The 22,665-nt window shown below is 52.2% G+C and overlaps 9 protein-coding genes across 9 annotated transcripts; 3 read left to right on the top strand and 6 right to left on the bottom strand.

Moving 5' to 3' along the window:
• Window positions 1-100: 100 nt before the first annotated feature.
• AYO21_05512 (hypothetical protein) lies at window positions 101-1,323 on the bottom strand (the record flags this gene model as incomplete). The annotated part of the gene is made up of 5 exons (XM_022655481.1): window positions 101-276; window positions 332-700; window positions 767-853; window positions 917-1,068; window positions 1,136-1,323. 5 exons carry the CDS (start codon window positions 1,321-1,323, stop codon window positions 101-103), a joined length of 972 nt encoding a protein of 323 aa, XP_022512181.1.
• Window positions 1,324-1,876: 553 nt separating this feature from the next.
• On the top strand, window positions 1,877-3,838 carry AYO21_05511 (hypothetical protein; the record flags this gene model as incomplete). Its single annotated transcript, XM_022655480.1, has 8 exons — window positions 1,877-2,000; window positions 2,062-2,222; window positions 2,281-2,400; window positions 2,458-2,670; window positions 2,728-2,983; window positions 3,039-3,329; window positions 3,391-3,517; window positions 3,571-3,838. 8 exons carry the CDS (start codon window positions 1,877-1,879, stop codon window positions 3,836-3,838), a joined length of 1,560 nt encoding a protein of 519 aa, XP_022512180.1.
• A 606-nt stretch (window positions 3,839-4,444) lies between these two features.
• On the top strand, window positions 4,445-6,196 carry AYO21_05510 (hypothetical protein; the record flags this gene model as incomplete). The annotated part of the gene is made up of 4 exons (XM_022655479.1): window positions 4,445-4,531; window positions 4,737-5,035; window positions 5,187-5,528; window positions 5,752-6,196. 4 exons carry the CDS (start codon window positions 4,445-4,447, stop codon window positions 6,194-6,196), a joined length of 1,173 nt encoding a protein of 390 aa, XP_022512179.1.
• A 1,000-nt stretch (window positions 6,197-7,196) lies between these two features.
• On the bottom strand, window positions 7,197-8,093 carry AYO21_05509 (hypothetical protein; the record flags this gene model as incomplete). Its single annotated transcript, XM_022655478.1, has 1 exon — window positions 7,197-8,093. The coding sequence occupies one exon, from the start codon at window positions 8,091-8,093 to the stop codon at window positions 7,197-7,199; it is 897 nt and encodes a 298-aa protein (XP_022512178.1).
• A 506-nt stretch (window positions 8,094-8,599) lies between these two features.
• On the bottom strand, window positions 8,600-9,486 carry AYO21_05508 (hypothetical protein; the record flags this gene model as incomplete). The annotated part of the gene is made up of 2 exons (XM_022655477.1): window positions 8,600-9,335; window positions 9,392-9,486. The coding sequence occupies 2 exons, from the start codon at window positions 9,484-9,486 to the stop codon at window positions 8,600-8,602; spliced, it is 831 nt and encodes a 276-aa protein (XP_022512177.1).
• Window positions 9,487-10,298: 812 nt separating this feature from the next.
• On the bottom strand, window positions 10,299-11,042 carry AYO21_05507 (endoplasmic reticulum vesicle protein 25; the record flags this gene model as incomplete). Its single annotated transcript, XM_022655476.1, has 2 exons — window positions 10,299-10,639; window positions 10,712-11,042. 2 exons carry the CDS (start codon window positions 11,040-11,042, stop codon window positions 10,299-10,301), a joined length of 672 nt encoding a protein of 223 aa, XP_022512176.1.
• A 600-nt stretch (window positions 11,043-11,642) lies between these two features.
• On the bottom strand, window positions 11,643-15,487 carry AYO21_05506 (hypothetical protein; the record flags this gene model as incomplete). The annotated part of the gene is made up of 2 exons (XM_022655475.1): window positions 11,643-13,103; window positions 13,154-15,487. 2 exons carry the CDS (start codon window positions 15,485-15,487, stop codon window positions 11,643-11,645), a joined length of 3,795 nt encoding a protein of 1,264 aa, XP_022512175.1.
• A 1,942-nt stretch (window positions 15,488-17,429) lies between these two features.
• Window positions 17,430-18,212, bottom strand: AYO21_05505 (hypothetical protein; the record flags this gene model as incomplete). Its single annotated transcript, XM_022655474.1, has 2 exons — window positions 17,430-18,096; window positions 18,148-18,212. 2 exons carry the CDS (start codon window positions 18,210-18,212, stop codon window positions 17,430-17,432), a joined length of 732 nt encoding a protein of 243 aa, XP_022512174.1.
• Window positions 18,213-18,882: 670 nt separating this feature from the next.
• AYO21_05504 (hypothetical protein) lies at window positions 18,883-20,729 on the top strand (the record flags this gene model as incomplete). The annotated part of the gene is made up of 3 exons (XM_022655473.1): window positions 18,883-19,177; window positions 19,231-20,531; window positions 20,583-20,729. The coding sequence occupies 3 exons, from the start codon at window positions 18,883-18,885 to the stop codon at window positions 20,727-20,729; spliced, it is 1,743 nt and encodes a 580-aa protein (XP_022512173.1).
• Window positions 20,730-22,665: the final 1,936 nt, after the last annotated feature.

The following is a 22,665-nucleotide window of genomic DNA, read 5'->3' as shown; positions in this document are numbered from 1 at the left end:
ACCAAACAAGGGTTCTCAAACAATACTGGTTGAAGAGAAATTACTCTCTTGCTTTAGCTACGACCTAGGTTCAGCCTATAGACCTCCTCCATCCATCCTCCTAGAACACGGCTATCGCATTCGGAGGACTCGCAATCCCTCCTGGAGTGTTCAGTGGAGAGCTGGTGACGAAAAAGCTCCATCTTTGCTGCCTTTCACACTCGGCCGCCAATGCCTCCAAGTCCCACAACTCCCCAAGCGGCATTCCCCAGAGGGCAAGAATGAAGTCGTGAAGACCTGATACAAGAGAGTCAGCGCGGGAAAGAGTGAGGACTCGCCGAGTTGGACTTACACCATGGGAGCTGCGGTGGCCACGCTTCAAAGCCAATGGCATCACCACCAACGGCTGCAAAATGAGAGTTCCAAATCCACTCGACGACCTCCTCTGAACCATCCACTCCCACGTACTCGGAGCCGTTCTTGACCTTGGCGACCCGCTCTTCCGGGGAGTGTTCGTTGTACCATTTGATCCAGCCCGACCTGACAAGCAAGATATCCCCGGGCCGCAAGACCACGTTTTCTTCTTTGGCAATGTCCTTTAAAACGTCCAGGGTAATACGGTGCCGAGTCATAGCATCATATGTAATGTTGTGGCGAGCCGCATAGGCAACATAGTCGAGGAGCACGCCTCTACCGACAATGCCTCCGCGCTTGCTCCAGTCTTGCGAGGACGAGGTCAAAATACAAGGCTGAATAAAAGTCAAAACAGGTCCCAGGTGTCACTTACGGTCAATGCCAATACGGTCTGTGTTTAAGAGCTCGTCATGGTGTATGCGATTATAGTACAATCCCGTCCCGCTGTGGCCCCAGTGTCCTGGCAAGGGCATGTGTGAGCTTTACTGTATTGACAAGAGTGGTGATTCCATGGGTGGAATACTTAGACCATCCCATTGACTCCCCGACTGAGTGTTGATGCTAATCTCATCGTCGTATGAATACCAAGGAGACCCTTTGGCCCGCCAGTCGGTGATGTTAATGGTCGGCTTGATGCGGTCGAATCCCGGCTCATGAACGTGGTCAATTGGCCAACTATGCGAGTCAACAGAGGGCGGTCATCAGGCTTCAGCCCTACCACACCAGAGGTACCTCGACGTACTTGAGAACAACACTCTTGCCGGTCTGGATCTCTTCTCGGGCTTTGATCACCGCTTCGGGTGTAAGGAGATTCAATGTACCTATCTCGTCTCGAACGCCATCCTTGTCGAACAGGCCCCAAGCGCAGCCATGTGGCATGCCCTCTACGGCTGGCAGATCTTTCCACGACGGCAGCTTGAGCTCAGACATGGCGAACCGGGAAGAGCGCGAGATGGGCGGCAACCGAAGTCTTCACAAGTTCACAGACTCCCAATCCTCCTGGCCTTCTACTCTTCCGCTTATGAATTCCTGCATGGCGGCCAATTCCTGGGCGGCGAGTCGCGCGTTGGCGATGTCCACGGGCAGGGATGTCAGGAAGCCCTGACGCTGATAACAATATGCAACTCGCTCGATTCTTTGACGCCCCGCCCCATGGGTACCCATGGGCACTCACGGACACCCATGACCGGGTGGATCAGTCTGACTCGCACCCAGAGAGTAAGACACTTATTTCCCCACAGGTGCCCGCTCCCGCGGATGCATCTAAGGGAGCACCATGCACAGGCTATGCAAGCACCGTCCAAACACCAAGTGGGACCGCTAGAGCGGGAAGCCCTTCGCCTGGGGAAGTCCGCCCCCCCAGCTTCATATACAAGTACTGCTCTAAACCTCGGGCAAAGTCTCTGATCAATCTCGAGCGCGACTTGACTGGATCAAGGGAATACTGCAGCACCCAGTTGTACACTGCCAGCAGCTGCCCAAAATGCCACATATTGCGGGCGTCAAGAAGCAAAAGATCAACGCGTACAATGTGTTGTTGCTGTGCTTCATTGGCCTTGGGTCATTGACCTATGGTTACACAGCCTCGATCATTGGGACAACCCTGGGTTCGTAACATCCTGCTCAGCCTGAGCTCTGATGCTGAAACTGACCCTCTCTACTCACCAGGTCAACCATCTTTCATCGCGTATTTCGATCTCGCCACCCGAAGCAATGGAACAGACCTGATAAGTACTATGAACGGTCTGTTCCAGACCGGCGGTACTATTGGGACATGGTTGCTCCCCTACGTTGCTGATCGATGGGGCCGCAAATGGGCTATTGTCGTGGTAAGGCTGAGTTGTTGGTCATTCATGGTGTTTGTGCAAAGCTGACCATCTGGTACAGCCAGCAGTTATTGCACTCGTCTCGGGAGCCTTCTTAGCCGGCAGCACCAATGTTGGCGAGTTCTTGCTCTTTCGATTCTTTGCAGGCGCCGGGGCGTTTATGATCCTGGCAGCCGTACCGGTCTGTCCATTCTCCCGCTCTCTCTGTTACATGTCCTTGACTCATGATTTTACTTAGATTTGGATGTCGGAAGTCGTGCCAGTCGATCTGAGAGGTGCTCTGGTTGACGTCCATGCCGTCTTTCTCATTCTCGGCTATACCATCCAAGGGTGGGTTGGCTTTGGCTTCTACTTCTGGGATGGCGGCGAGGATACGTGGAGACCTCCTCTAGCTCTTCAATGTGCCTGGCCTCTGTTCCTGCTGTGTGGCATCTACTGGGTGCCCGAGTCGGTATGTTATCGTCCAACGTGCAGATGAATCGAGAACTGACCAGATGGGAATCTCTAGCCCCGATGGCTGGTCATGCAAGGCCGCATCGACGAAGCCAAGGAGATCCTCTTCAAATTGCATTCTGATCCCAACGACCCAGACAACGAATTCGCGAATGCAGAGTATTACCAAATCCAGAAGCAGATCGCCATCGACAAGACACTGGGCAACTCGTGGATGCACATGCTGAAAAAGCCATCGTACCGAAAACGATGCCTGCTCGCCATCGGGACTACGAGCATCATTCAGTGCTCTGGCGTGCTGGTCATCAACAGTAAGCTCTCTTTTGAGGATTTTCTGGGTACACCCGAACTGACTTTGTGCGTAAGACTACGGCCCGACATTGTATGCCAACCTCGGATTCAGTCCTGTCAAACAATTACTCTATCCTGCTGGATGGCTCACCCTCACCCTCGGCATCAACATCATGGCAATGGCCCTGGTAGACCGGTTCCCTCGGAATCTCTACATGGGTTTCGGAGTGTTGGGATGCATGGTCACGCTTATCATCGAGGCCGCTCTGGTGGCAGAGTTCGTGCCATCCGACAATCAATCAGCCCTTCTCGCGGCTGTGGCCATGTTTTACATCTTCCAGATCTTTTACGGATTCTGCCTCGATGGTATGTCTGTCCTATGTCTGCGTATTAAGAGGCTTGTACTAAACGACTTTCTGTGATTCAGGCACTCAGTTCAGCTACCTCAATGAGCTGTTCCCTAGCCACATCCGAGCCAAGGGTGTCTGTTTGGGAGTCTCGATGATCTCGCTCATGAACATTATCTGGCTCCAAGCTGCCCCAACTGCTTTCAAGTAAGCCTGTTCCCTAGCCCCTTGAGTGACCGTTTTACTCACCAAAAGGACAGGACCGTTGGGTGGAAATTCTACCTCGCATTCATCATCCCCGGCACGATTGGCGGAATCATCATGCTCTTCTTCTTCCCGGACACCAAGGGTATGCCCCTTGAAGAAATTGCCGCCATTTTTGGAGATGCCGATGAGGTGGCCATCTATCAACGCGAGATTGAGATCGACCACGTCACCCACACTGTCGTCACGCACGACCATGGTGGCGAGAAGACCACGGCACCTGTTGTCACGGAGAACCTCAAGACGGCCGACGACACTGTTTAAACGAGTGCGCGAGGGCGTGATTTGTTTGACTGGTATTGGCTCACGACGACGACTTTTAATTGACAGATCGACTTTTCCTGTGCATAAGGTACTCACAGAACTCGATTGATGTATTTCGAGTTGGTAGATACACAAAGATGATGGATGGAAGCTGCAGCATACTCGGTTGGACGTTGTACAGGAATACCCATGTAGTTCTTGATTTGGCGCAGGTAATAAATATTATAGTTGTGTGATTGAGTACCCCTTGTCTTGGGGTGCGTCCACTTTCATCCTGTAGCTATATCGGTATAATAGCACGCTTCACAGTAAGAGTCTCTGACAAACACCCATTCAGCCACTGTAACCAGACGTCCAGCCAGATCTCTCGCGTGTTCTGACCAAAGAGGGGCCACTGGGATTTTTGCTAGACTGAAAGATCCGAGGCATTTTAGCCAAGGATCCTGGATATTTCCATCTTGCAGCAGCTGTTGATAGAAGTAGTGAGCCCACTACCAGAGAGGAGGAGAAACAAAAAGTACAAGGTCTTTTTGACCTCGATCCGTCAATCCCTTCATTATTTCTTTGATCGTCCATAACGACAGCCCACAAAAGGCCTCGTACGAGATGAGGCAGCCGATCGACAAGGCGTCGTTGGAACGCTATCTCGAACAACATGTCCCTGAGATTAAAGTCCCCATTACAATCCGACAGGTATGTATGAAGTGGTATCTACCGAGAACGCAGAGGAGAGGCGGGAGGGAAGGACACCGATACATTTCATCGACTCCCTTCCCTTCGCTTTTCTCCTCTCTCTTTTCCTCTCTCTCTTCCTCGTCTCTCTTCTGCTCACACTTCCTTCCCCAATCGCCTCCCTTCTCTCTTCCACACTCAGAAATGATGCTAATGGAAAAAACAGTTCGAATACGGCCAGTCGAACCCGACGTACCGCCTAACAGACCAGCACGGCCGCGACTTTGTGCTGCGCAAGAAACCACCCGGAAAACTGCTCACGACGGCCGCGCACCAGGTCGAGCGCGAGTTCCGCGTCATCTCGGCGCTCAACCGCTCCCCAGGGATCCCCGTGCCCAGGGCGTACTGCCTGTGCGAGGACGTCGGCGTCGTCGGCACGCCCTTTTACATCATGGAGTTCCTGGACGGGAGAATCTTCAAGGAGGCGTACATTCCCGGGGTGTCGGCGGAGGAGAGGAGTCTTATGTACGTTGCCGTACCGTTTTCACTTATATTCTAAAGGGAGTGATCAAGGAACACATGGCCTTCTTTCTATCCTACCTATGAACCCTATACCACCACCACTCTGTCCCTGACACCGATACTGTTACCGATACTAATACCCACGGCGAAAAAGGTGGAAAGAAGCCGTACAGACCCTCGCGCGCCTGCACGGCGTCGACCCCGCCGCCGTCGGCCTCACCAACACCACCACCGGCGCCGCCAACTTTGGCCAACCGCGCGGTTTCTACGCGCGCCAGATCCGCACGCTCAAGCGGCTCGACGCGTCGTACTCGCAGGTCCGGGACGTCGAGACTGGCGAGGCCGTGGGCCGGATTCCGGGGATGGACGAGATGGTGGCTTTTTTCGAGGACCAAGGCAGTGCTCCCCAGGATCGCGGCGCCATCACCCACGGCGACTACAAGATCGATAACCTGGTGTTTCACAAGACGAAGCCCGTCATTATTGGTATTCTCGAGTGAGTTCTCTTCCAGTTTGTTATACGCAGCATGAACAACCCTTCCGGTTGTTGGCTGTAGAACTATATCCCATTCCTCCTTGGAGTTACAGCCTTGTGTCACTTCCTATCTACCACACACACACTCATACACACAAAAGAGAAGAAACTGTGTGATATTCATACCCAAGGAAATAGAGAAAAAAACAAGGCTAACCAGATATCCGCGGCGAACCTCATACAGCTGGGAAATCGCCACAGTCGGCCACCCGCTCTCGGACCTAAGCAACCTGACCATGCCGTGGACGGTGACACAGGGATTCACCGACATCAAGACGCACGCGCACCCTGCGTTCGCCGGTGCCGACGCCGCTACCAGCCCTCCCGGCCTGCCCACCAAGCAACAGTGTCTGGACTGGTACCGCGAGGTGGCCGGGTGGGACCCCAGCGGCGACATGGCGTGGTCCGACGCCTTTGCCGTGTTCCGCACGGGCGTCATGATTCAGGGCATCGCCGCGCGCTGGGCCGTCAGGCAGTCGAGCGGCGAGGGGTCGTCGTCCGCCGAGCTCGCCCTCGAGAGGTTTCCCTACTCGCGCGCCGCGTTGAGCATGGTCAGAGAGTTGAAACGCCGTGCTCAACAGGGACAGCAGAATCAGGGAGAGAGGATCAAGAAGAGGGCTGTGCTGTGACGTGACAGATTCGCCGATTCGCGGTTATAAAGAGTGGGTATGGACATGGACATGGACATGGATATGTCTCCTGGAGGTTCGAACATTCACCATCTCCACCAAGGCTGCGTAAGGGGATTGAGAGAACAAGGGTCAGAGGACAGCAAAGCGGAGCAGAGCAGAGCAGAGCACAGTGAATAAATGAAGATAAGGATGAAAGGAGAAGGAGTGGATTTGAGCCGAGAGGGATAAAAGGAAGGAGTTTTTTTAGGTAGCTAGCTAGCTAGCAAGGAAGCTATATAGATCGGTACCACCCTGGGTCCTTTTCCTTGTCCTTTGTCATCTGCAGAATGCAGACTTCAGTGATTGACGCATGGGCGATTGATATTTTTCGGCAACTGGATTTCCAGAACCATGTTAGCAAGGAGACAAGAAGGCAAGAAAGATGAAAGGGGAAAGAGAGATATAGAGACAGAGAAAAGAGGGACAAAAGAACCCGCTATTTTGCTACACTGCTTGGGCACACTGCTTGTCGCATGCATGCATGTACTGTGAATCCCATAACCACTCCCACAGAAACACATCGCCGTATTGCCATATCGCCATATCACTAAACAAGTGTCCCCGAAACACCCTGGTAAGGAATTCGATAAAAACAACTCGCTCGCTCACTCATATCCTCCTGCCCTGTCCTCTTCTGTGTACCTAGGTACCTAGGCAGTCCCCGGTCTGAATCAAGTCCTTCGGGTGGATGCTGCGGTCTTTGATTGTCTAAACGGAAGGTCCTTAGACTGAGCATCTTCGAGAGCGACCGAGAGGGTTGGTCGTTGGTGGGCGTTGGCGTTGGTACTGATGTTGGTGTTATCGGAGACATTGAGGTGGGTGAAAAACGAGAGGCAGCTCATCCATAGATACCCAGGTATGTGAATACAATCATGATCAATGTCTTCCTTTCTCTTCTTGTCCTTTTCCAGGCGAAACGAACCGAGAAAAAAGAGGCGATATCGTCACGGAGAGGACGCTAAAGTTGATCAGATCCCGTCGTGTCCTCGGCGTCGTCTCTATCGCACTTCTGCCGATCTTCATGGACATGGTAGACGCAACCTCCGATCTTGAAATACTCTCTCGGCGGACGATCGTCCGGGTCGGCAAAGCGCCAGAACATTTCCAACCGCAGCTGCGGGTTGTTCATGACCCGGTCGATCACTGCCACAGACGTGCCGTCTTGCTTGGTGCGGACACGGACGGGGCGATCCCTCACGATGTTCCCCTGGCCGTCGTCGTCGCCGTCGGCATCGGGTGGCAATTTGAATTTCGCCGGTGTCTTCAGGATCTCATGGAACAGCGTGTCGAGCAGCAACCTGCGCAGCTCGCACCCCTCGGGCGTGCTGTCCCAGATGTGCATGACAACGTCGGCGTCGAGGGTCAACGGCGGCATCTCGACGCGGAACCAGTCCACCACGGCATTCTGCAGGTCGTACATGAGGAACTTGACGGCGGCGGTGTACCCGCGTATCATGTCCCGCCACTTGAGATCGTTGGGCAGCCGGCCCGAGTACAGCCATTGGACGATCAAGGCAAAGTCCTCCGGGTCGTCTTCTGGCAAGGTGATGGATTTTTCCTCCTCCTCGCGCATTCCCGCGTGTAGACACTTGTTGAAGAAGATGCTCTTACACAGCACGCTCTCGTGCACCAGGTGTGCCACCTTATTCGGCCCAACAATGACGGTCATGATGTCGTCCGCGGCGAAACTAATTCGTAGTCCCTCGTTGGTTAGCACAGAGTTCTCTCGGCTTCTCTTTGAGTTGGGAGGGGGAGACGACGTCTTCTCTCCTGTTTCTGGTATTTTCTCGTACCTTTTCTTCTTTCCTCGGTTATCCTCAAGGTTGACCTTAGCAGGACGCTTGAGCGGGACCATATTGACGAGAAGATGAAAAGGTTATAGAGGCGTCGGACAATCTTTTGACAGACGAGTGTGCCCCGGACACTTTGGTAAGTATATCCTTGTTGGATTGCGGCGCTACGGGGAATGAAGCAGATCAAGGCAAATCAGATGAGGGAAAACAGGAGTCACTTCTTCATGAACGCAGCAGAGTTGATTCCGGCTTTTCGTCAATATATTTGTTGAGAAGGTGCGTTTCACCCTTGGTGTGTCTAAGGTTGTGGTGAGGGTGAGGCTGCGCCTCAAACAGTTCAAGTTGTGGCTGGGCTGCGACATGACGATACATATGTACAATTGGTTCAAAATATCCTCCCGAGTTGGTATTCATTCTCAACCACGAGACGAGGCTGCGTTTCTGGTCACCTTGATCCCCACAAAGTACCCCGTAATACCCCGTAATACCAAGCACAGCAAGATAAGTTCAATCCTGACGGGCTCAAGCCATCAAGATCCTTCCACAAGCCGTGTGTCATCGAGAATCATTACGTAGTCGGTCTATTAACCCAACTGATCTTCGAGAGCCTGGTCCTAGGACAAAAAAGGGGAACAGCTTGTCGTATCGTCGTGACTTGCTTGCATTGCCCGCCGTCATCGTGGAGATGGTAAACGCAGCCAACAAGTGAAGCTGGATTGGTAGGGATTCGGCTCCCAGTCCCGCCGCTGTGGTCGAACATCTTCCACATCAACGCCGTCGTCAGCTCCGCGTTCATCTCGACAATCTCCTCGAATGCGGTAGCACAGGCATCCACTGTATTGGTGCTGCCCCGTCTGTATTTTTCTGGGGCTTTCGCGATCTGATAATGTACCTGGTCCACAAACAGCTTGCGAAGTTGTGACCCCTCTGCCAACCTCCCCCAAGCCCACAGCACATTCCTCAGACCCGACCAGTTGGCCACCCTGAAGCGATCGACAATGGCATTCTGAAGAGCGGGCATGCCATACTTGTCGGCGAGAACGTATGCGTTGACCAGGACACCTCCCGGGCGTCGCAAGTGGTCCAGGCGACTGGTGTACATCCACTCGACCAACACGCCGAATGCCCCCGGGTCGTCGTCCCAGAGAGTGACTGCATTCTCCTGTGCCTCTTTCATACCTCCGCGAAGGCACTTGTCGAAGAAAGAGCATTGTGACACCAATATTTCCTTGTGGACCCCGAATTTCACCTTCTCCTTGCCGACCGTGATCAGGACAATATCTGCGAAAGAGTAGATTTCGGTGCTGACGACGTTAGTTTCTGGGGATTTTTTATCTCTGGCGATGTTCAAGCAGCTCACCCTTCAGAACTGTCCTTGCCAATTACTGGACCGGGGTCTTTGCCTGGGAATTCATCGTCGCGATCCTGCCACGTTGGATTGTCGCCGTCAGACATGCTTGCACGTGTCTCTGGAGGTGATGTGACCTTGAGTTCTTCAGCTCACTGCGAAAGAGGACATGCGTCGGAGGAAAGAGGAGTGTCAATGTCGCGAACTAGAGGCAGTCGCGTGGCAAATGCAGAGTAAGAAGGGCCAGGAGAAGAGAGTAATGAGAGAGATTCTAGGTGGATTGGGTAATATGTAGATTCCCATCAAGATACTTCCACAGCAAACAAACAGACAATATTTCGCGGCCCCGCGGCCTCAAAGTGAGGCAGACTCCAGACTACAGGACAACTAGGACAACCCATCTCTCGTGCCATTCAGCAGGATAATGAGATCCTCTGAATTCGGGTGGTTACTGCATTGGAGGATCGGTACGCAAATTTTCCTCACCTTATCCAGCGGCTTGAAACGTACTGTATGTCTCGAGGGGTTGGGGATATCAAGTTGACGCTTTAGATTGAGCAAAGTGGTAAGCCTCCTTCATAGGATACTTACACCTCTTGAGCTCCAAACTCGCTCCTGGTGATTTCGACCGATGCACCCTGCGCAGGCTCAGCTTCTTCAGGCCAGGCAAGCAAGAGCAAGCCATCCGGCCATTGCTGTAAGTGGCTCAAGATTTTTCTTCGTATTACAAGATGGTACCTCTGGGAGTCCCCATACAATGGCACATGCGAACACAACCATCTCGATTTCCCACGAGCTTTTATGTTCCCTTCCCAGCCGTTCATACCATGAGACTCTAGTACTGTAGAGTGCGTTGCATATCCACTCGAGGAGCAGTTTAGATCAGATGCTTCGATCTGGAGAACAGCACATGTGAGCACTAGTCGAAGACTGCAACATTTGACAAGGGAAAAACAAACCTGAAGTAAGCCCTCAGATATACGACCTGCCACGCTCCGAGACCCACCAACATTCCCATCGTCCCAAAGGCAAACCATTTGACCCTTTCATTCGTGCTCTCATTGGTGTCCCGTAGCTTTTGTTCTCTGATTCGGAGATACTCCATCTCTTGGACAATCTCATTGACTGTCTCCTCTATTCTTCGCAGATCCGCTTCCACGGGCTTGAGCTTTTCGTTGGCTTGGATCGCGGACCAGTCCCGAGCGTCCGCGCCAATATCGATGTCGAGTTCAACATGGCGAGTGGGGTTGGGAACAGCAGCTACATCCGCTTGTTAGTCCTCATATTGCAATTCTACCGGACATGATGGACTTGGATAACAGGGGAACTCACATCGACCAGTCAACGTGTTCTCAAAGCATACATCGAACGCGGTATCCGCCAAACTCGTAAACGCCATCCTCTTCTCCCCCGCAACATCCTTGGGTCGACCGTAATCGTTCCCTACCGCATCTTTGATGTGCATATTAACCATCTGTCCATCGCCTCTGCTCCCGCTCACAATGGCCGTGACCACGACGAGGGTATCCTTTGTGACAAAGTTGCGTATGCACCGTTCATTTTTGGCACTGTGTCCTGGTTGGGCCACGAGGTCAAATTTCAGTGCCGAGGAAAGGAAAGGATATAGGAGGAGGGAGAGGAAGAAGACCGCGAGGCGCTTCATCGTGCCGACGGACAGCCGCTCTGGTTGACGACAAAGTGCACAACGGAACACTGAAACGGAAAACAAACCAAAGCCGCGCTGCGGCTCCGGGAGTGAGAAAACGGGGATTGCAAAGGGGCGGGAAGAAAGCGTGTAGGAAATTGTTTAGAATTGGTAGACCTGGAGACTGAAATTCATTCAATGTTCAGGAGTGGCAGAAACTGTGTACAAAACTGAAATCACGTGGGCGGTGAGAAGGAAGCCCCTTTTCCAACAAACCCTGGCCGGACACGTTGACACTATCTTATTAGTGAAGCGCGCGACTTGCAATAAAGGGGATATTTTACATAAGACAAAGATGTTGTGTATATTGACAGGATCTCCGAGCGTCCTCAACTGCTAATCTACATGGCAAAATAGATTGTTTGGGTATCTGACTATCCAGCTTCATCAGAGAAGAAAAAAATCTTTTGGCGATTTTGATTCCTTTGGCCTCTCCTCCAATATACATGGCCTTCCAGCACAGCATCGAATAACATTACCTCTTGTCACGTCCCGGGTACCCAGTGCATAACGCAGAATACCTCTGGACTATCATCACATCATCGTCCACTTTCCTGGTCACTTTCTCACACTTGCTCTCCTCTGGAAGAATTTCAGAAACCCTGCTTGATCCTTTTGCACCGCACCTCCAAGCTTCTGTGGCGGCTTCTCATTCATGCCTGGTGGTGGCCCCGAGTTCATCAGGTATGCAGCCAGATCTGCAGTGCCGCCACCATTCGAGGTTGTAGTGGCATCTCTCGGTTGGACACGCATTTTCTGTCTGTTTCGCTCGACATGCGGAGCATGTGTAGTTGTTGTAGGCCGGTATTTGTCCAATTTTGATCCCACCTGCGTCAAGTGTGGAGATTCTGCGCGCGCAATGTTGACTGGTCTTGTGTTGGGTGTTGCACCGTTCCCGTTTGCATGTGGATTATTCCTGGCTGATGACACCGAGCCACCAGGTAGAAGGTCTTTCAGCTTGGAGCTGCTAGTAGACTGTCTGATCATGTTTGCGGGATCCGGCTGAGTAGGGCCGGGTATTGCAGCAAGAATGGGCTGAGTCGTCATGCCAGGAGGAGGCGCAGTGTTCCTCAGGAAGTCAACAAGTGATTCTTCATCGGTCCTTCGCTTGGGCGGCTCATACGCCTCTTCCATGTCTTCTTCCTCCTCGTCAGAATAATCAATTGCGTATGGATCTCGGACTTTCGGTCGAGTCCTCTTGGGCGTGCCATCCGTCTCGGGAATGACGGGTTGTTTCGATATCGCAGTTGCAGACGATCCAAACCCATTCGTGAACTTCCCGGCCGCACGATTTGTAGATTCCAGTAATCCAGTGCGTGAGTTCATTGACGAGGGCATTGATTTGACCGTCATTGCACTTTCTTGAGCACTGCCATCAGAGTTACGTCCCCTGGTGTCGAGCTCAGGTGGAGGTGCCAGCGCGTTCAAATCATCAGAATCCATCGTTGTTCGAAACGGGGCCACGCTCCTATCAATGCGGTGTTCGCCAGCAGCTCGTGGAGGCCCTTCTCTGATAAAGTCAATTAAATCAGAACTTTCCGCCGTTCGAGGCCCTCTAGCATCTCGAGCCTGGTACTTCGACCTAGTCGAAGACTTCCCAGATGTTGTGCTAGGACGGGTGTCACCGTCAACTCCAAAGACCTTTTCTCTAAGAGACAGATCCGACCGGGCACCTTGAGCGGTGGCAGGACGCGCGGCGAGCAATTTTGGAAGCTGTGCATCATTTTCCGGTCCGGTAGAACGAGCATAATCAGCGAGATCTCGAGTATTGTTTCGCACCATCCGTGCTTCACGCGGTTCACCCAGACGATTCCTCGGCTTAGAAGGCGAGGGAGTAGATTGCTGGCTAGGCATTTGAGGATGAGATGACTTGGCTGAAATTGAATTAGTAGGGTTTGCTCGGAGGCCATCCTTTGCAGAACGAGATGACTTCGGCCGCACTTCTTCTCCCGGAGGCGCGGTGGTTCGGAAGAAATCTGCCAATTCCTGCGTCTGGCTTTTCACCTTGAACTTTCCTCCCTGTAAACTATGTCAGCGCTTTGCAAGGTAGACTTCACGGTGATACATACCACATTGGCAGAAGCAGGCGTCAGAGTATAATGGAGTGTTTCGTTGCTGTCAATCAGGAGATCAAGACTCTTTTTCGTTCTATCAAAGTCTTCCCGTGGCCACCCTTCCTCGTTATCTGAACGAAGCCGAATGTGTTGCCGTCGAACTGTTCCAGAACCTGATGTCGATGGTCTTCCGTTCGCGCTTTCGCTTCTTGCGCGGCCGTTCTGCGTAGTCATGCCCAAGGTCGCATATCGCGAGTGTAACTCTTGTGGGTTTTCCGCCGCCTCTTGGTCTTCCGCCGAATGATAGGGCGGTGGGGGATGTTGAGGGACTCGCGGTTCATTTCGAACACCTTCGGTGTTTTGATGGTCCAAGGAGGATCCTCTATTTGGAATGACTGCTGGCCATGTAGATGTTGTGCTTGGTGTTGTGGTAGTTGAGTTAGCACCAGGGTTCTGGGAAGGCGCCATTCCCTGCACAAATGAGCCGGTAGAATTCGCATTGCTGTAGCCTGAACTTGTTGTATCCGGTGTTTGGAAGATCGTAGCATATCCCAGATTCGAATACCTCGAAGTTCGACTATCAGCTGCACTTTCTCTTTGAGCTAGTCTAGGGTCATAGCTGTGTGCGACCAGGTGTTCTCCTTCATCCGTGGCATCCTCTTGCTCATGCTCATGAATAGCATCTCCGGGTCCAGCAACGCTGAACCCAGAATCCCTGGGATTGGTGTGATCGTTTCCGACCTGGTCTCCTTCACCATCGCTGGAGCTCAAAGCCAGGTCTTCCGGATCGACTGCAGCTTCCTGTGACTCTTCCTCCACCACAGCCATGCCATTCCCTGACACTGGGTTATGTGTCTGTTGGAAGTCATCTGCTCTGTTGCTTGGCAACCGTTCTTCTCTAGTGTCAGCCGAAACTGGCGAAGTAAACTCGTAGCTCGGTCGATCTCTCCGGAGAGCTTTTGCTGCCTCTATGTTCAGCGCGCCGGCGATTGTAGCAACAGTGGCGCCGATTGCAGTTGAATGCAGACCAGATCTGCCTTCCCCCTGAGGCGATCGAGTATCCTCGTCGAGCTTCTCCGAGAGATCTATATCATCCTTAGCTCCACCTATAGGTCGAGAAGGAGCGAGTTCCGATTGAGACATCGACTGTGCGCCGGAAGAAGCTTTCGACGAAGTAGGCACCGATCTGGATCTCCTTCTGCTCGGACGTGGCCTGTCTGAATGTTCATCGGCCGTTGCCGAACTTGGGAATTGGCCAGGCATGATTAACATACTCGTGGGCCGCCGGTCTCCAAGACTAGGACGCGCCTCGTTGTTCTCCAACTCTTCGAAAGTACGCGCCAACCCCGGCACCTCTATTTCATTGACATCATTTTCAGTCATCGGTAGAGGGACGTTTGCTGGCGTAACGGACCGACTCCCTTCTTCCTGAATTGGTGGGATCACTGGTGCGGAAGGGAATTTCCATTCGTGCATGGGAGATTCAGAACTGATAGGCGACATAACGTTGGGTGTCGTAGGGCGTGAGGACATGCTGCCGCCAGTCCGCACACTTCCCTTCCATGACCGCCAAAGTCGTATTAGAGGCCCTTCTTTGCCGATGCCTGACATATCTATCTCTTCCAAGAAAATTCCGTCTGGCTCTGCGTGGTGCTGGATCGGAGCGGTTTCTCGACCCGCATCCTTGAGGTACATTGCTCGCCGTCTCGCATGTTGCGCTGCTATACATAGAGCCTGCTCGGCGAGAAACTCAAGGACGGTGGATAGGAAGATTGCAGAGTGTGGGGAGATTCTCGCGGAAGACCTGTATGCCTCTTTTACTTGACTTAAATGGTCTCTCACATCATCACCTTCCAGGTAATCCTCCTCGTCCTCTTCCTCCATGTCACCTAGCTTTGCATAAACCATGCAGCGCAGCCTGGTGAGTTTCCAAGCGAGATCGACATCGAATTCGGCTTTGGGGTCAAGGATGGCTTGGTGGTTTTGGATATTTTCCAGTTCGTCTTCATCCAAATAGTCTTGTAATTCCTCGTCAGCAGCCTTTATAGCTGCACGTCCCAGTCTCTGTTTCAAGACCAGCGGAACTGCAGCTCGGACCGCACCCAATGCTGTCGATTGCGATTTGGAGAGGATGTCATAGAGTATCTGATCCAGAAATCCATTGAGCATGGCAACCGCATTATTTGAAATCTTGACTAGACGATCAATCTCTGCGTAGACCAACTTCTCGGCTTCGGCGACCGAGACATACGAAGGAGGCGCTGATGCATGTGGTAGAGTGGCTTTTGTAGATTTTGCAGACATGGAAAGCACGTCAGTTCCTGAACCCATGCTCCGTAGTTGCGCCATATTGGTGAGACGGCGACACAAAGGAAGGCGACAGGAAATGGGATGAGAGGTCGCGGAAGGCAGCGCAAGGAATTCGCAATAGAACAATCAGTGATCCATGAGGTTGCCTGAGTTGATACGAAACTCTGCAAGTCCGAAGTCAGTCTGTCAAGATTCGATTCAACCTTCGTAGCAATCGAGAAGTCGACAAGGCAATGTTCAAGTATTGAGACCAGGATCTTCGACTGTCGCTATGTTGGGTTCAATTGAGGCGCCTGTGAGGCTTTTTTTGCAACTGGAGGCGGTGGTCGCAAACGATGGACCGGGTAACGAGCAATCGGTTCCGCTCCGCAGTTGAGGAGTTGGGGGAAATTTCGAGGCTCAAAGCTCAGTCTCCCCCTGTTTAACAACTGTGGAAGAACGAGCTGCGCTGTCGCTGTCGCTGCCAGCCGAAAGAGTGTTGTGACTTGGTTAAACAAAGAAGGTCAGGCGCAATTAAGATGTCAAGCGGCGTCGGTGAGGGCGGACTGAACAGAAACAAGTGAGTGACTGCTTGACTGCTGGCTTGCGTCGAATGCTGGGCTTTTCGGGGCTGGTGTTTCAATCCGGACATGGGGTTCCCTTTTTTCACGTTTGACACCCATTGCTGTGGATGCTGCCCATTGCGGGCCCAAGCCCAGCGCCCAATTGCACATCGGGGGCCCTGAACTTTGGTGTGCTTAAGGGGAAGAAATCTGGGCCTGCTACTGGTCCCTCTGTCACAGCTGCAGACGTTCTTTAACTAGCTGGGGACAAGCCTGTAGCCTTAGTGCACGACTGTTCGCAGGTGTCCCGAGTTTTGACTGCTGCTCTCGTTGGCTTTACAAGGAAGACATCCACTTCCATTGGCCTCTCACAACGGCCATCCGCGTCCCCCTGGTATTAAGTGGCACCAGAGCTATCAGAGAGCCCCAAATGCCCACAGCTGGGGAATCTAGTTCAACTGTTCATTCGTTGCCTTGACACGGTCTATACCAGTCCTGGGCCCTGAATACCTAGTAGGTATGGTTCGAAGACGCACCTTACTCTTTTCTGCCGTTCCACATCGTACGGTACCTACCAGGTAGTACCATACATGGCGGCCGCCCCCTGAAGAATGCATTCAGATTTCTTTCATCCACGAGTAGGTACTTGTTCTTGTACATAAGTTCCCGCGGATTCTGCTCCAAGAAAAGCTTGCCCGCTTTCAACCATCCACTGACGAAGTCCCCGCCATTCTCCTGCCCCAAGAAGCGAAGTTCAACCTCTTTGATTTGATGGCACAGATGACAGAACCTGGACGAAAACAGAGGCTACGTGCCCCACCAAAGAAGCGTGGCTTCAGTAGCTTCTGATAGCAACATGCAACTTAACTGTCCGGCTTGGCTGGAGCGCAAAAGGTGGAGTCAGACCTTTGAAAATGTTGAAAAGGAGTAAAAGATTGCTCACAAGCGAAAGTGCACGTCCCTCTTGCTCTTGAGCGGCGTGACATGCCACGTACCGCAGAAGCCCGGCGAGGCGAAATGTTGAGGACAGTGCGATATCTTCCTCTTGGAGGCCAGTTGACGACAAGCTGATGCAGAAGCTCCTATTCATATGACCGCTGCTGAAAGCAGGTGGTGGTGGTTTCAATGAATGTCTTGATGCCATATTGTCTGCTGTATGATGACCACTGATACGCGACCGAGCTGGCTCGTGCAACAGAGCCAGGCTTTTCGAGAGCTGGCGAGTTTCGGGGAAAACGACCAGTTTGCGAAAACTTCAGGGCACAACGGAGATGCCAATGGCATACAAAGCTGCTCAGAGTAGCCCTCTCGTCGCCCAAAGTAACGCGGGTGGCCAATCGTCCATCATCGCTTCTGTCAGCAGTCCCCTTAGGCTTGAGGTGATGCAGTCCTTCTCTGATGGATTGCTCATGTGAAGATGTCAGGCTTTAAGATGTGCCTCACTTCAAAAGCCCACCGAGGTCTCTTTCCATACCGGCGACGCGCTCCTCCAAGGTCTTTTTCCTAGCCTCCAATAGGCGTATCTCCTCCTCTTCGAGCTGGAAATCTTCGCCCGTCAAGTTCGGCGTATCACTGTACTTGCTGAGGTCTTGCCCCAGATCATTCTCATCTAATATTTCTTCAGGATTGGACGCCTGGTTTGCGCTCTCTAGAAGGGATTGTTGCCTGGAGACTTTGTCCTCAAGTATTGTTATGGAGCCAGCAACTTCTCGGTGACGGGTGCGGAGGGCTCGGATTCTGTCTTTTGCTCCCGCCACGGTGTACACCTCGCAGAGCCGTTCTGCACCTCGGAGGAGAACTTCAACGTTGACTCCCTGACGAGATCGTCCACTGCTAGATTGTCTGATCTCCTGAAGCATCTCTTTGCCCAGTAGCGTCGAGACCGCGGAATGTTTCATGTGATTCGCCAAAGGAAGCCCACTTTTACGACCTTGGAGACCATTTTTGGTGTCTGTAGGACGGAAGCCATTCTGTGGACGACTTCTATTGACAGCGTTGGGGTCGATCGAGAAGAGCGCACGCTCGTGAGGTTCCGTGTCGCGAATCAAGGTTGTAATCTCCTGGTTATTGAGCAGAGCATTTGTGAAGATCTTAGGAGGAGGAAATCTGCGGCCTTGTCAGCGAAGGAGAATCAGAAAAGTCATATTGTATGCATACTCCAGCTCAGATATCGACTTGGCAGATAGAGAAATCTGCTCCAGATGGCTCGCAAGAAGAGCCATATTGCTGTGAGATGTGGAAGCACGTGTCCCAGTCTTGATCGTCTCACCTGCCGCGCTGCTGTATACTGCGGTCACAGGCTACGAAGAGGCCACGATATTGACAGCATATGCAGTAGCCAAGAATGTACAGCATTCATGCCGTCAAGGCGTCTTGTACATGCATCATGGGTTCTAATGATAGAGTGTTGGTGATTAGTTTATGGTGGGTGTGGAGAGGCACCCGAACGCGTCTGTCTGTTGTGCCTGGCGAACTGTGGCTGCGCTATGGAGAGCAAGCGCCATCGAAAGGTCAGAAATGACCACTAGGTAACTGACTGCATCTCCATCTCCATTCCTACTCAAAACCTCCGTGACTTCAAACCAACCCATACATCATCCTAAGCATTCTCCTCTCAAGTTCGACATTTCTTCCTCGACGGTGTATCACAATCACATACCCTAGAAGGTCGATTGCATCAACGAACTTGTGATTGGAGGTGGGAAAGGATCTTGAAACTTTGGGCCGTGTGCCAACTGAATCGCCCAATCTTGCCCTGATATAAATCCTCCTTCCTGTACAGAAGAACTCCACACAACAAACGATCAGCCATACGCCTGTTTCGGCTTGAATCTACTCCTTCGTCAGTCCAGTCCGTTTCTCAGCACAACATTTCCACCTCCCGCCGAAGATATGAGCGGCGACAAACCCCATCTCAACGGCAACGATCCTACCCGAAATGGCATCAATGGCTCAGACGACGTCGAAATGAAGGAGGATTCCAAGAATTCCAAGCGGGCGCCAAAACAAGCAAAGGAGAAGGATGGCGACGATGAGATGACAGTTGTCGTTCCCCGTGCAAAGGGCGCCAACACTCCGAGCGCACCTCAGAAAGCTACCGATGCAGATCTCACGAACGGAGCAGTAGATGATGACGGGGAAAAGGAGGGCAAAGAGGAGGTCGATCCTCAAGAAAAGGCAATCGAGGGTAAGATGCACAAGACCTTTGCTCTTGAAGATGTGTTACTCACGTTGCTCCAGAAATCAAGGCCAATCTTCCATTGTTGGAACGCGCTGTCAGCCAGTTTGATCCTCGATTCAGCTTGAGAGTCCTCCGTTCCATATCTTCCATCCGAAAACATCTGTCCGCTTATGTGATAGCCTCTGTTGTCACCCAAACTTGGGCAACGCCCACCGCGACCGCAATGTCCCTTTTAAGCGCCGTCAAGGACGACCCGTCGTTTCCCGCTCAACAAGTTGAGGAATGGCATAGCAAGAGGGATACAGTGCAACAAAAAGCCTCACACAAGGAGATACTCCCTGAAGTCGACGTCTACCTTTCGATCTTGGTTCAAGTCCACCTCTACGATAAGAAATCAATCAACGCAGGCGCCCAATTCTCGAGCGCTCTGGTTGAACATCTCCGAACATTGAATCGCCGGACTTTGGATTCGCTCTCGGCTCGGGTATATTTCTACTATGCGCTTTTCTTCGAAGAACTGGCGCCCCTGCCTCCCTCGCCTGCTGCTGCGGTTTTGTCGATCCGGAAACCACTTCTTGATGCTCTCCGAACTGCGACACTGAGAAAAGATCAGGACATTCAAGCCGCAGTCACGACTCTTCTTCTGCGGAATTACCTTTCCACCTCTCACGTCACCCAGGCCGATCTCTTGATATCCCACACCAAATTCCCTCCCACCGCTGCCAACAATCAGATTGCCAGGTATCTGTACTACCTCGGCCGCATTCGGGCAATTCAACTTTCGTACACAGAAGCTCACGAGCACCTAATTGGAGCAACGCGGAAGTCGCCAACATCCTACAAAGCCAGTGGATTCTATCAAGCTTCGACCAAAATGCTTATTGTGGTTGAACTTTTGATGGGAGATATTCCGGATCGTGCGATCTTCCGCCAGCCTAGTTTGGAGAAAGCGTTGCAGCCATATCTTCAACTTGTGCAAGCCGTCAGCTCTGGAGATGTGATCGGGTTCCAGAACTTGGTTCAGCGGTACAATGCCACCTTTAGAAAAGATGATACATACACACTTATTTTGAGACTGCGCCAGAATGTGATCAGAACCGGCATTCGCATGATGTCTTTGTCATATGCAAGAATCTCTCTGCGCGATATGTGTTTGCGGCTTGGCCTTGACAGCGAAGAGTCCGCGGAATACATCGTGGCAAAGGCGATTCGCGATGGGGTCATCGAGGCCAGCCTGGATCACGAGCGTGGGTACATGAAGAGCAAGGAAGTGGGAGATGTATACGCTACCAGGGAACCCGGTGACGCTTTCCATGAGCGTATACAAGCTTGCCTAGCGTTACACGATGAGAGTGTCAAGGTACATTGATCTTAAAACGCAAGTTGATTCTTTTGCTAACTTTCCAAACAGGCTATGCGTTTCCCCATGAATCAACATAGACTAGAGCTCAAGAATGCTCAAGAGGCGCGTGAACGCGAGCGTGAGCTTGCAAAGGAGATTGTCGAAGGAGAGATGGATGATGATGACGCACCAGGTGGTGATTTTGACGGGATCTGAGTGGAGGAAAGCATCTTATGTGCCTTACATGGGGATTCCTGAGAGTGCAGCAAGGGAGCAACCTCGACAGGACAGGATTCAGGGATAGGATTGGAGCTCCTGAAGATCCAACGCGCATACATTCGGGCAAACCAACGGACTGTGTACCTGGCGTTCGGTCAGCCAGGGTTTGACGGATCTCAGGGCCTCAGTGATCTCTGTAGTGTCGTGTTTGGTGACGGCAGCTAGTCTTTAGAGCTCCGCCACAATGTAATTGTTTCCTGGAGTATCTCATGCAGTCCTTTTAGCTTTTGGGAAGCTTTGTTAATTGATTGCCACGAGCATGTTGCCTTTTGTCATCACCTGTAGGTATCAATTGCCAGCCTTGCCAGCCTCGCCGGAACAACCCTCACAACATTTTTTCCGAAGGCACGAAAACGGTGGATTGTGATTGGCGGATGCAGACACGTCTTCTGGAATGCCGGCCATCGCGCAGGTTCATCGTTTGTACTCAGTGCCTATATACAGGGACTCAGTGTCAACATCAGCACCCAAACAGGCCCTATTGCTCAGCCAGGAAAAGAAGAATGTCACAGTCACGCCCTACATCACAATTGCCCGGACGAACGAGATCGCGCTCCCCCACTTCGAGACCAACAACTCCTCTCCGGCCTTCGTCTCGTTCCTCATTACGTGCCTCTATCCACCAGAATAACGGATTGTTCACAGGGCCTGGGCTGCCACTCGACTCCCTAGAGCCGCAATTTGCGGAGTTGAGTGACTCAATGGCTGACCTGGAGGCAAATTTGATGCATTTACAACTGATGCACGAGAGTCTCAGTCGGTTCGGGGAGAGTTTTGCTAGCTTTTTGTACGGGTTGAACATGAATGCCTTTGTTGTTGATTTTCCAGAGGTGAGTTGCGTGTATCCCCCCTTGTTTTTGTTGCGGCTGTCACAATAGCGCCGCTGTTGGGACGAAGTTGACAATGACCTTTTCGCGCCAGGCTCCAATCACAGAGTCAATTAAGCGTTGGCAAAAGCGTCAGCAGGGAGGCCAAGGAATTCTGGATGATCAGTCAACAACGGCGCAAAACAACACCACTGGTGATACCCGGCTCGGCGACGGGCCTGGAGACGCCACTTTCATGACTGCAGCAGATGCAAGTTTCGCAAGCTTGAAGGCAACTCCACGTCGCAAAAGCATGGCCCCGTCAATAACACCTGGCACTTCCTCGACTGTCAAACAGACCCATCAACCTGCCGGTCGAGGAGGTGCTGCTGCGGGAACGCGAGGAAGTAGAGGCACTGTTGGTAGTCGGGGTTCGAGAGGCAGTAGTTTACCACGCGGTCGAGCGAGGGGGAGCAAGTAGGAGACGATGTCCTCGAGTGCCGGTCTCACGACATCATGACCTGTTGTTCTCGCGGAGATGTTTCCTCAGGGCGGGTTTTGTTGCGCTGAGATACTAATATATCTCTTCCATGGATGAATCTTATGGATGAAGATCTGTCTAGGCAGTGCTGTCCGTCCAGCTCCTGTCCTCACTATGCACAACTACATTTGCGAGCAGGGTTTCCTTCTACTACCCATTGCCTCTGGTGGCTGGCTCACCCGGCATATCTGCGTGCATGGTTCTCTCAAGAACGAACCCTTTCCGACACCAGCCGAAAGATATGATCTGTCCACAAACCCCTTAAAGGCATTAAACACCAAAGGCACACATCCGCCACACACATCGCTGTCACAGCTTGTTATCCCGTGAACCCTCCACTCCTGTTCCTCGCGTCCGTCAGCTAGATTTGTTTCAGTTCGAGGTGATTTCCAATGGCATTTACTGGAACATATTCGAGGTTTTCGTCGATGACATCCTTCGTGTCGTGGTGTAGGTCGAGCTTTATGGTATAAAAATATAAAATCGACACGCGAGGAGGGAAACCCGAAGAATCTGGAGACGGGTA

The sequence above is a fragment of the Fonsecaea monophora genome, assembly GCF_001642475.1.
Source record: "Fonsecaea monophora strain CBS 269.37 chromosome Unknown Scaff35, whole genome shotgun sequence".
In the NCBI taxonomy this organism is placed as follows: domain Eukaryota; kingdom Fungi; phylum Ascomycota; class Eurotiomycetes; order Chaetothyriales; family Herpotrichiellaceae; genus Fonsecaea; species Fonsecaea monophora.
This window is presented reverse-complemented; position numbering and strand designations above follow the sequence as displayed.